The 12,478-nt window shown below is 54.3% G+C and overlaps 1 protein-coding gene across 2 annotated transcripts; it reads right to left on the reverse strand.

Annotated features, from left to right (window-relative positions):
- Positions 1-2,235: 2,235 nt before the first annotated feature.
- Trmt61a (tRNA methyltransferase 61A) lies at positions 2,236-8,676 on the reverse strand. 2 transcript variants are annotated; one of them, XM_076921079.1, is made up of 4 exons: positions 8,186-8,676; positions 7,363-7,784; positions 4,902-5,168; positions 2,236-3,426 (listed from the first exon to the last, which is right to left on the reverse strand). In XM_076921079.1, exons 2-4 carry the CDS (start codon positions 7,691-7,693, stop codon positions 3,152-3,154), a joined length of 873 nt encoding a protein of 290 aa, XP_076777194.1. In that variant the 5' UTR covers positions 7,694-7,784; positions 8,186-8,676; the 3' UTR covers positions 2,236-3,151. The 2 variants fall into 2 exon arrangements, with proteins under 2 accessions (XP_076777194.1, XP_076777193.1); XM_076921078.1 differs by having other exon boundaries at positions 7,363-7,722; positions 8,186-8,673.
- Between the last annotated feature and the right edge of the window lie 3,802 nt (positions 8,677-12,478).

A 12,478-nucleotide genomic window follows, 5' to 3' on the forward strand; every position in this document is an offset into this window, starting at 1 on the left:
CACTGTCTCATCTCCACAGGGAGGTGAATCATCACCAACCTGAGTGGTATATCCAGAGACTGAGCACATCCCCACCCCTGCACTCCTAAGGGTAGGTTACCCACCCAAGCTCTCCTGCCCAGAGGCCAAGTCTATAAAACTGAGGTCCCTTCCTTGGGAGGTCTTCCCAACCATGACCCCTATAAGAGAGGTAAGCCCTTGCTTTTCTCTGCTGCTCATCTCTCACACTGTAGGTCTGGTAAAACAGGCCAGCCATAGAAGCTCCTCTCCAATGGGGATACAGAGCTGGGAGCATTGGGCACTGACATCTCTCAGACATTCCTATGGCCTCATGAGCTCAGGCCTGAAGGAGGCCCCTCCCTAAGGAGTCTTATTCAACTGACCTAGCAAGAGCACCCCAGGCTGGCCTTAAGTCCATAGGACATTCACCAGCCCACCCTTTGGCTTCAGATGTAAAAGCTAGGTAGTTTTCTTTCTCCACCCCGGTAGCATTTCCAGTGGTGGGCAGGAAGCACTTGTCCCTGTTTTTGGAGTCCCCAGTAGCCTGCCTGTTCCCAGGATGCAGACTAGGCTGAGGCAGGAAGAGGCAACAGTACAAAGGTCAGGAGGGGAAAAAAGAGGACACAGGATCAAGGTCAAGTTCCAAGAGACCTAGACAATGTAAAAGGCAAATGTGTCCCTTGTACTACCCATTCCTCACCCGGAGACACAACACTAGATCCCAGTGCCCTTGCTGGAAACCCTCAAACACAAGGCAGCATGAGGCCTGGGCACAGCTTACAGGTGGCTCAGAAGGAGTATGCCCGAGTAAACTGACTACCCTGGCCCAGGAGCCTTCCAGCAGGTGAACCAGGATCTGCACCTACAGATGCATCTAGGGCTTCCCAGGGCTTGGCACTGCAAAGCAGACTCTTGCTAAGGAGGTTGAGGGGTGTGCTGCTGTTCTGGCCACAATGCAGGCTGGGACCCAGGAAAATATCTAAGGGAAAACTGAGGGCCAGAGACTGGAGTCAGGCTGGAAGGGAAGTTCCCAGGATTTTGCCCCATGATGAGTCCCGAGCCTCTGAGTCAGGTGCGCCCAGGATGGGCTAACTGAACTCACAGCCATGGCTGCAGGGTGCTCCGTTGCGAGTCAGGCTCAGTCTGTAGGACCTGGGGGCTTCCACGCTGAGGTGACCCTCAGATCAGTATAGGGTATGGACAGAGGATGACTGAGCTGAAGGCTCCTACCTAAGAGCAGGTGGGTCTGGGAAAGCAATCAAGAGGGGATCATTTAGCAAGGCATGGAGTGCACACCTCTAACACCAGTGTTCAGAAGGCAGAGACAGACATTTCTGAGTTCAAGGCTAGCCAGTTTTATAGAGCACGTTCCAGGTCAGCCAGGACTATGCAGAGAAACCCCCACCTCAATAACTAACTAATGAACTAGCTGATAAGAGGATGACTTGAGCAGAGCTGCAGAGACACAAAGGCTCATGGGTAGGTCCAGGGCCAGGTGGAGCTCCAGTCTGGGCTGGGTAAACTGGAGTTGGATGGACTCTTCAAGGCCCAGAGACTTTGGTTACCCCAAGGGACAATAAGTAGATTGAGTTTGCCAGCCTTGGCCAGGGTCCCTTCTGCAGGACATCTAGCCACAGTGAGACCCCTATGGAGAAAAGACATAACCTGGGCCTTAAGATTATACAGCCTGTGTCTCCCACAGCTGAGCAGGCTCTGTTCCACAGTAAAGCTGTTCCTTGACCTTTACCTGCTGGCCAGGAGCCCTTCCCCAAGGACAGATAGCCAGGGTTGGTCAGGCCAGGTAGCACGGTGCCCAGATCATCCAGCTTACAACCCTTCAGCAGTCCTGGTGCAGAAGGCGCCCACTTTATGTTGACCACGCCTGGGGACCTCGCCTCAGTCCCTTAGGCTAGGTATTATGTCAGCGCTGAGACCAGGTCCTGGAGGGAGGATAAGTCCCTGGAACAAGGCTAGTGGTCCTAGGGAGCCTGAACAGCTCTGAGGGCACACAGGACATGGGTCTCCAGGACCTACAGTTGATTTACACGGAGAGCAGGCAGGCTGGGAAGCCAACCCCAGGAACAGTGAGTTAGGTCCTCATAGGAATGTGGGAAGGAGCCCAGGACACAGAGCTCAGAAACCCCATAGTATCTACTCAGGGCAGAGGAAGCCAAGCGTGGGCAGCGGGCCTGGACCACAGCTGAAGGACTGCCCTCTGGCAGCCAGGAGAATAAGCACAGTGGGGCAAAACATTTATTGCTCCTTTAGGTATCCTCGGGTATGACATACGACAATGTGTCATTACCAGTACGACATGGGTAAGTCTCTCAATGGCTAGTTCCATGCAGCAGCAGCAGCTGCAGGGTAGCTGCACACCAAGATGATCTGAGCATTGAAACTCCCTCCAAGCTACCCACATACCAGAAATGGACACCAGGCCCAAGGTGGCACATGCAGCAAGTCCACAGCCAGGGCTCTTAGCCTCCTTGATGGCCTGCTCTGTGACCCCAGCTCCAACAGTGACAGGCCATTGGCAGCATGGCCCTATCCTGCTGCACTCCACCTCCACAGGATGATGACGCCTAACCCCAGATGACAGCACACCAGGAACTCACACACGTGTGCTCACACATGGCCTGTGCAGCACAAGATTATGGAGTCACCTCCTTTGATCCTAGGCCAGCCTGGTCCCTCCATCAGCCTCAAGGAAGTACAGGGAGATAAGAGTAGGGCCAGGCCTTCTGGTTAGCTAAGCTCTGGCCCACCAGGGGCTGGAGCCCTGGACCAGGGATGGGACAATCCATGCCCCTGTAGGTTAGCCCAGGCGTCAGGCAGTGCCCAAAGCTTCCGCCGCCCTCCACTTGTACCATTTGGTCTCAAAACCCAGGCAAGCCTATGGAGAGGAAACTTCATGTTGACAACAAAGAGCCAGGAGAGGGCTTGTGCTGGGCAGTGGTGAGGTGGAGGCTTCTCTCTCAGAAGACAGGAATGCCTCCCGACTGAGCAGGGCCAGCCTACTCACCCCCCTCAACCACCCAGGAGGCCCCCACCCCCCCATCTTTTTCTAAACACAAGCCACACAGGCAGTGGCTGACCATATAAGGCAGCCTCTGGCCTCCCTGCTTGCCCGGGATGCTCCTCTGGAGACCCACTAGCCTGGGGTCTTGGTGGCAAAAGTCAGGTAGCCAGTGTGGCCCACAGTCTCCTTCATGGGTGTGCCACTACGGAAGGGGCTTGCATCAGAGCCCACGTTGACCTCTACGTCGTTGGCCCCCAGGTCAGGCAAGGGCAGACTGACAGTGCGCACATTGTAGACCTGTGGCAATACCTCCAGGGTGCTGAGCTCTGTGAAGCCATGGGCTGCCAGCGCCTGGCATGTGCGCTGCACCTGCTCAATGCACGGAGAGAAGGAGCAGAAGCGCCCACCTGCAGGAGCAAGACTCAGGGTCAGAGGGCAGTGTAGTGGCACCCACAACCCACCCTGGACCTGAGGCTGGCTTAAGACTGACTGTAGACTGTAAGCCTTCAGACCAAGTCGCAATACAAGGGCCTTGGGAAGCTATACATTTGTACCAACCTGCTGGGCCACCTTTGGGCAGAAGCCCAGGTCAGTAGCCAGGCCCAAGACTAAGATGCCTAGGTCTCCCTGCCACCAGGCATCACCATCCTGCCTTGTAGGAGGCAGTGGAGGGCTGGGGGGGTCAGGGCTGTCAGAGCCAGTCCCAAGAATAGCTCTAACAATAGGGCAACATGGGGCGGTGTGTAGGCTGCTGTCACAGAAAATTAGAGGCTGTCGTTGGCTCTTGGGAACAGGAGGAGCCTCCAGCGAGCAGATTTGAGCTCCTCCCTGCTGCCTCCCACTGGGGCAGCCCACAGGCTTTACTCAGCCTGCCCAGAGACTGTGAAAGTGCCCGATCCCTATCTTAGTGCTCATGAGTAAGTCATGACAGAGATGGAGCTTGTACACATGACCCTAGGCCTGGTACCCACAGTGCTCCCTGACACAGGACATCTGCATGTATGAGACAGGCCTGATGCCAGGATAGAGTTCACTGTCACTAAACAGCAAACCACACCATATACTCCTTGCCAGAGGCCACTAGAGACCTAAGGACCCAGAGCATGAAGATCTGGGGAAAGAGCCTAGAAGAGGCGGACATGGGTCACGGGACAAGACCAAAGAGAAGGCAGAGGTGCCTCTGACTACTTTGTAAGGAGGCTCATCTACCTGGCTCAGACCTCACCAAGGCTGGACTGACCAATGACCCTGCATCAGGGAACTTTCAGGTGTAGTCCTCCAGGCTTCCCTTAGGCCACCTCAGCAGACAGCAGGGACACAGAGGTCTGGGAAGAACCTGAGGCAGCAGGAGAGCCTCACCTGCCCTCTTACAGAGCTGGGCCCTGGTTGCCAAGCCTGCTTCTTCTCCAGAAAAGGCGAACTCCCTGGGCTCAGCAGCCGCCTCTCTGGCTCACAGCCGACCTTCTCCAGGCCTTCCCATTGCCCCGCCTCCACACTCAGCATCTTCCCTAAAAGGGTCCAGCTGTCTGACTCTGCAGCATGGGTGTCGGGAGTCTGCAGGAAATGGCTGGGGGTAGGGGACTGCCCATGACCTCCATCTTGGATCCTGGCCCGTTCCATCATGCAAATCCTGCCTGCCTGCACTTGGATGGAGCTGTCAGGGCCCCAGAGCCCCAGTGAGTTCCCATCTTGGCTGGAGCATGGGACCTATCTTCTCTAACCCTAATCTCCAGCCAGCCTGAGCCAGTCCTCACAGTGGGCCAAAAGGAACCCTGATCTGGCCATTACTATGGTGTGGCCCTCAGGTACCTGGATCTTCCTGGGTTCCAGATGACCCAGAAGCTCAGACCCTACCAGTCCCTTACCAACACCACTGACGCACCTTCAACTTTGAGGGCATCCCAGGCATGGCCCACGGCTTCCCAGGGTGATGGAATGTCCAAGAAGACAGCGTCAGCCACGTGGACCACACCGAAGCCACTGCGGCATACATCCTGGGTGTGCACTGTCACCCACTGGCTCACCCGATGCTCCTGGAACTCCTCCCGGGCCTTGTCTGCCCGCTGTTGGTGGAACTCTACCGTGTGTAGGTGGCCAGTGGGGGCGATACTGCGGATGATTGCATGGGATACAGAGCCACTACCCGTGCCTGGCAGGAGAAACAAGGAGGGGGCCCTTGAGGACCATACCCACCCATCAACAGCTCCTCCTCTTCCTCCAAAAGGAGGAAGGAGTTCATGACAAGCATATGAGGGTAGAGACGGTGTTACATCATGAGCTACACGTCTGCTCTGGCAGCCTTGGTCTTGGGTTTGGGGTGCTGGGGCTGGAGTTGATGGGCTGAGCGGTATTGACACAGGTAGGGACAGGGCATCCCTACCCAGCACACACACAGAACAGACGTGAAGCATAGACTGAGTGAGGCCGACACAGGGCAAGTCTAGGCAGAGCTAATTCTGGGCCTACACTATCCTGGGACCTAACCTCTTCTACACTATAGTTAACCCGTGGGTCCTGCCAACAGCTGCATATTTCCCCTGTGAGCTTCTTGACGCAATCCTCCCTGCGATGCCAACCCTGCTAAATCTTCCTGTGACATAAAGCCAATTACACCACCCTTCCCATAATGTCATCAGTCTGTCAAAAACCAGACTTTCCAGGCAGTGGTGGTGCACACCTTTAATCCCAGCATTCGGGAAGCAAAGGCAGGCAGATATTTGAGACCAACCTGGTGTACAGAGGAAGTTCCAGGATAGCCAGGGCTACACAGAGAAACCCTGACTTGAAAAACAAAACAAAACAAAACAAAACAAAAAGCAAACCTCAGCTCTTCCTTAGAGGCAAGGCTACCCTTCTTCACCTGGACCTGGGCTAGCTTCATATACTCCAGGACCTGGGCTAGCTCTGGCTCCACTCATCCCTATAACTGTCCTTTCCACAGTTCCAAGTACCCGTGCTTGGTGACCAGCAATGTGCCCCACTGTAGCAGTGCGCTTGCAACTCCCGTCCCCCCAAACCCTAAGAGCAAAGATGGACCCCATCCAACCCTGATCACTCCAAGACCCAGGAAGGGACACCAACTGTTCCGTCCCCCATCCACAGGGCCAGCCCACCTCCAGTCTACCGGTGATTCCTTTCCCCTTCACCCCTCACCAGAGCCTCATCCCCCAGGTTCCTCCCTCTTTGCTCTGAGCAGCCTCTGTTCTTTCACTACTGTCAATCAGACCCATCCCTGACGCAGCGGCAAGGCTTACCTTCCCATTCAAGGGAGACTCCAGATCCTGACAGCTACCCGAAAGACACCCCTCTTGCCTCCCAACTTCATTCACTGCTCCTTGGCCCTCATGTCTAGCCACACTGATCCATCTTCTTACCAAAATGCCCAGGTGCTATTCATCTACCTCAGGGCACTGGTGGCGCTTTTCTTTGGCCTTTGGTAGTACCTCACCATCTATAGCTCAAAGGTCACCTCAGACCCCTGACTTCAGTGGTCTCATCTCACCAGGCTCACTGCCTGTCCTGTCTTTCAGAGGGTGGAGAAGGGGCCTGGTACCACATGGGAGCACAGGAGTGTGTTGACTGAAACAAGGCAAAGGCCTGAGAGAGGATAGCATTGCGTCTGAACAAGGTACGAAGGGAGAGCAGTTAGAGCTGACTTGCTCCAGAAAGCCAGCAGCAGGGAGAATGGGAACTCTTGTGACTCTGGACCCCAGCTAATTAGCCCACAAGAAACACACCACCAAGGATCTAGCCACGTCTGATCCTGGGGTCATTCTTGGCAGAGGTACATGGCTAGACTGCTGCACCCAGCAGCCATGGTGTCTAAGGGTGGGTATTCGAGAGACAGCTAGCTCAGACACGTCTGACACCAGGCCACCCCCCTGGCCTGGTATCAGTGACAGTGATAATCTTTGATGGAACTAGGGGAGGGCCTGGTTGTAGGTATGGGCAGAATTCTCTCTACCATGAGCTCTGGGGTTACCAGGCTCCCCAGGAAGGGGCAGCTGGCCTAGAGATAAGCAGTCAGCACCTTGGCTAGCATCAAGCACGTCAAGCAAGCCTAGCTCTGACCGTCTTAGGGCACCACCTCCTCCTCCTCTCTCTTCTGCAACCCAGGTTAGTCCCCGCCAGCTGCCATTCCAATGACAGCAGCTAGTACTGTTTCTGTCTTCCCTCCCTGCAGTCACACTCTCCCTAGCAAGTGGAGTTGCTAAATAAAAGTTAGGATAAAAACCAAGTAGCTCATCACACAACCGCAGGAAGGGTTGGCTGCAAACTTAACTGTGGGTGTGACTCCTACTGTCATGTACATGCTCAGCTCTGAAGACAGCAGAGGAGCTCACCTGATTCACAGACCACAGAACCGGGCCGCAGCTCCAGCATCATGGTGAGTAAGGCAATGTCGGTGGAGTAGAGGATCTGTGTGCGGTGGGGTAGGTTCACTGTCCAGAGCTCAGGAGTGGGGTGCAGCACATACACCCAGCCGCCTCTGCTGCAAATCACCTTGGAGCCAAATGGGCGGCCAATGAGATCCACCGAGTGCCGAAGAACTCCGTGCCGGGTCTGGGTCTGCGCCCCTCGCTGCACACGCACCGCCACCATCGAGCCATGGCCCAGTGACAGGATGGCTGTGTCGCCTTCCTTGATCAGCTCCTCGTATGCCACGAAACTCATGGTGTTAACGTTTGCCAAGTGTCAGGGACCTGGAGAAGTGGTGTGTGGGTGTGAGGTCAGAGGACCAGGAGGCAGGATGAAGATCTGTGGTCTGGAGAGAGAGGTCTGTGTGGGCCTGGGTTCTGAGCAGGGTTAGCTAACTTGCTTAGGCAACCCAACAGAGCTGCACTCTAGCCTAACATATGGAGCCATTTTGGAGGGCTCTGTTCTCTCGGAGGATACAAGACAGAGTGTGCAGTAGCAGAAGCCCACGGATTCTCACACAGGAAGGGCCAGATATAGTCTTTTCTCCATCCCCCAGTGTGAAGGCGACGGCCTCTAACAGGCGTGCACCAGCAGGGGAGAGAAGCCACCTCCGAGCCCGGATTCCCCGTAACCCCTTGCCCAGAGTCTCCACAGAGGGCTCCTGACGGCAGGGAAGGCCGGCTTTCCGCTGAACAGCACGGAACCTGCCAGCAAGCCCGGAGCACAGCTCCAAGCTCGGAAACTTACGCAGCATAAGCCGGCTCTGGGCTCCACACGTGGCTCCGCGGCGGCCGCAACACTTCCGGCGCCCTTTGATGACGTCGAACCGGCGCGGGGATTGCTGGGAGTCGCCGCGCTGTCCTTTGCGCGCTCCCAAAGGACGTTTCCTGGCTGCCTTCTCCGCGGCTGTGTTCTTGTGTGCATACTTGCGCGTTGCCTAGGAGATCCGAGCACTGTGCAAAATAAAAGTCCCCTGTTCGCCAGCGGATTGTCCGCGTGCGGCCTTTTACGGATGCCTAGTGCATGAAGCATCTGCCCGCGGGATTCGCCTGACCCTAAAGCACCCTTTGACAACTATGCAACCCCAGGGCCTCCCCACTATGGCCCACCAGGACATTTTGTCATTGCAAACGGCTCTGAAACTCCCTGTCTGGGCTCCAGGATAAATGCCAGAAAGTGCAGCCAAAGGGCAAAGGGACCGGGGTCGGTCGGCGCAGACTTTGGCTAGGGCTGGGCCGAGTATAGGTAGGGTTAGTCTAGAGTATTCTGCAAAAGTGGCCCTAGGCCAGGTCCGGCCTGAGAGGCAGGGGACATAGCGTCTCCTCCTAGGATCCCTGGCATCTTGAGAGCCTATGAAGTGGACTCACTAGTGCCCTGGGAGAGGGACTGCTGGAGGCCAACCAGAAAGGTGAAGCTGTAGTGATGCTTTGTCTCAGCAGAGCTGATCCAGAGCCCCCATGGGCTCCTCAAGAAGGAAGATTCTTCCTCAGATGTGTGCAGTGGAGAGGGGGGTAGGGATGGGGCAGAGAGAGTGGAGGGCCTTACTGCAGACCTTAGCTGGCAGAACTGGAGAGAATGAAACTTTAGCTATTTAGAACCAGTAGCAGTGACCAACTTCAGGCTGTGCTTTCCAGCGAAGAGGCTCGTAGCCTGGTAAAATGGGGGTGACCTAGCCTGCCTTTTCTAGAATCCTGCTGGCCTATAGGCCAGGCTAGGCCAACTTGTAATGTCCTTGCCCTAGAAACTCAGGTGCATGACTTCAGACCTCCTCAGATTTCTGTCCTGGCTGACTTTATGCCATGCTGTGAAGCTGCACTTTCAGCTGAGACATCCCGGCCATATCCATGGCTCCACAACCCCTGTTCTAACAGGGTACTTCATTCCCTTGACGGTGCACAGCCCAATACACATCCTAATTGTTCCTCTGGAGAGTTAGACTTTCCACTTCTGGGAGGTTCCTCTTCCCCAGCTTCTCCGAGGCATGGAGACCAGGCCTGACTGCATCCCCACCCAACCTATGAGGTCAACAAGGGGGGTTTCCCTTGGTTCCAGTTACCTACTGTAACTGGCTGGCTTCCCAGTACTTCCTGTGTACCTTCTCCAGTCCACCTTCTCAGAACTAGCCATCTGTCATGTGTTAACCTCAGCCTGGAGTCTTCAAGCAGAACCAGCCTCCTTAAGACCTTAGCTGGTGAGGTGAGGGTGGATAGATTTCCCAGGGTAGTTTATACACTGAGTTCTCCTAACAAGAACAGATGCTACATGGCGGCCAGATACCTCTCATGTCATTGAACCCTCTCCCCTACAATTTTATGACCACTTTACAGATGGGGAACAGAAGGTTAATTTGTGTGATATCATACAGCAACAAGGTTCAAACAGGACCGAATTTTGTCTTTGCGACAGTCTCCCTATATAGCCTTGGCTGGTCTGGAATTCATTATGTAGATCACTCAGAGATTTGCCTGCCTCTGCCAACCAAAGACTGAGCTTAAAGGCATGCCCCACCCTGGCCTGAGGGATTGCAGTTCAAGGCCGAGTTTCAGAGAACTGATACCACACTTGAGCCAGAACAGAGGCAGCCCAGAGGAAAAGAGGCTGAAGATGCTTTGGGCAGAAGCTGTTCCAACTGCACCTCTGACAGGGCCCGGGTCACCCTGAGGCCACTTTGACTGGTTCAGCCTCTCTTCTGACCCCTGCCAACTTCCCCTTTGTGTACCATGAGCAAGGGAGCAGAGAGGAAGAAATGCACCCTGGGCACAGACTGTGGATGGCCTCTGTGGAACCTGGAGCCCCGGGACCTAGCTGTTTCTCCACTTGCCCTGCTGGACTGGACCATACTCTATGAATAAAAACCTTAGGACTCCTTTGAGGCCCCTTCCTTCTCTGTGGTTAATGTACGACTTGGTGTGATTTTGGAAGGAAATGGGACCATAAATCTGTGGGATGATGTCATCCAGTTTCTTGCTCGGAAACTGCCAGACCAGCTACTGAGTCGGGAGGACAGCAGCGGGTCCACAGTCAGGAAAACAGCTGGATCAGCAGACCTTCATCTTGTTTCCTTGCTCTGAGGACCACCAGGGCTTCCAAGCAACACCCCAGTGGGTTCTTACATTGATATTTCGATCTGAAGGCTATGAAGACCCCTTCACCTCCCTACCCTGCTGTCACCTTCACTATAGCTGTCGTATACTCTGCTCTATGAATCTGCACAATGTCCCAAGGGTAGACACCCTAGGACCACTGGAGGATATCTGGACTTCTGAGCCAGCACTTCTTTGTGTATCTGCAGTAGAATGGGACAGGGGTCGAAGGTCACAGGAACCTCTGCCGGTGCTGGGTGTGGTTTAATGCTGGGATAGGCACCCCTGGCAGTCCTGCCTTCTAGTCCTCACCTCTACTGGAGTCCTGGTGTTGCTCTGGCAGAGCGATGGAAAGGGGTAAGGAAGGAGAAAAGGCTAAGAAGCTGTGAATCCTGGAGACAAAGAGGAAGCCTTAGGCCCCCTACCCCACCTCCAGCCTAGATAACAAGCTTGCTTCCTATTTCTGCAAACAGAAACTTGAGCACTTGGGGCTCAGCAGAACCAGCTTCCCAGAAAGGCGTAGAGACTGTGTAGGCAACTGCAGATATTTCCAAGATGGGAAGGGGCTGCAGGGAGCATAGACCACAGGCTGATGGCACACCTGCTGTCTAGTCAGAGATAAGGGCTCATGGAGCCCAGGCTGGCCTGGAATTTCTAATCCCCCCACCCTTTTTTTTTTTTTTTCTTTCTGAGACAGGCTCTCTCTATGTAACCCTGGCTGCCCCAGAATTCACTATGTAGACTAGGCTGGCCTTAACGCACAGATATGCATCTGTTTCTCCTTCCTGACTGCTGAAATACCTCCTTATGTGAGGTTGTTTTATTGACCTGGGCATGGTGGCTCAGTCCTATAATATCAGAACTTGGGATGCTGAGACAGGAAGAGCCTGGTCTACAGGGCTCTTTGTCCCAAAACACAATAGGTTGGAGCTGGCTAAGGTGAGTGAGAGACAGGAAGAGTCCCTGCTGTAGTTCTGGGGACAGAACAGTGGTGACTTTTCATGCTCACCCAGGCAGCAGGCAGGCAGCAGGCAGGCAGCAGGCAGGCAGGCAGGCTTTCTGTCCTGAGTTCTTCATTCCGGAGCCTTCTACCCGGGCACCTGCACATTCTCTCTCAGCCTGGAATTCCTGTCATACCACGCAGTTTGCTCAGGGCAGCCTGCCTCCACAGAAAGGCAGGGTCTCTGTGCCTCTTGTGTACTTCCTTCCATATTCATTGCATCCAGCACCTCATGTGTGGCTGGAGGTGCAGATGGAGCAGCCTTCCCCAAAGGCATCTTTCAGCTTCTTTTCCTATGGAGCTTAAGTGTGCTATCAGTTCTCAGAAGCTAGGCTTTGAACTGCAATCCCTCAGGGCAGGCTGACCACGTCTTTAAGTCCAAAATTGGGTAAGCTGAGGCAGGTAGATCTCTGTCTGAGATCTGCGTGGTGGTCTACATAGTGAATTCCAAGACTATAGATAGAGACTGCCAAAGACAAATGACTGAAGATATACTGCCAAGTATGAAAGGATGAAGATTTCTCTCGTTCTTGCTTTTTAGCCCAGAAGTAAGGGACTGAGTGGACATTAAACATGAAAGTATAGATTTTTTTTTTTTTTTTTTTTTTTTTTTTTTTTTGCTTTTTCGAGACAGGGTTTCTCTGTGTAGCCCTGGCTGTCCTGGAACTCACTCTGTAGACCAGCCTGGCCTTTAACTCAGAAATCCAACTGCCTCTGCCTCCCAAGTGCTGGGATTAAAAGCGTGCTCCACCACTGCCCGGCAAGATATTGATTTTTTTGAGACAGAATTTCTCTGTGGAACAGAGCCCTGGCTGTCCTGGACTCCCTTTGTAGATCAGGCTGGCCTCAAACTTACAAAGATTTGCCTGCCTCTGCCTCTCAAGTGCTCGGATTGAAGGGGTGTGCCACCACGCAGGACTTCACCTCTCTATTTTATCAACTGTACCGTCTACCATT

This window comes from Arvicanthis niloticus, chromosome 23 (assembly GCF_011762505.2).
Source record: "Arvicanthis niloticus isolate mArvNil1 chromosome 23, mArvNil1.pat.X, whole genome shotgun sequence".
NCBI lineage: Eukaryota > Metazoa > Chordata > Mammalia > Rodentia > Muridae > Arvicanthis > Arvicanthis niloticus.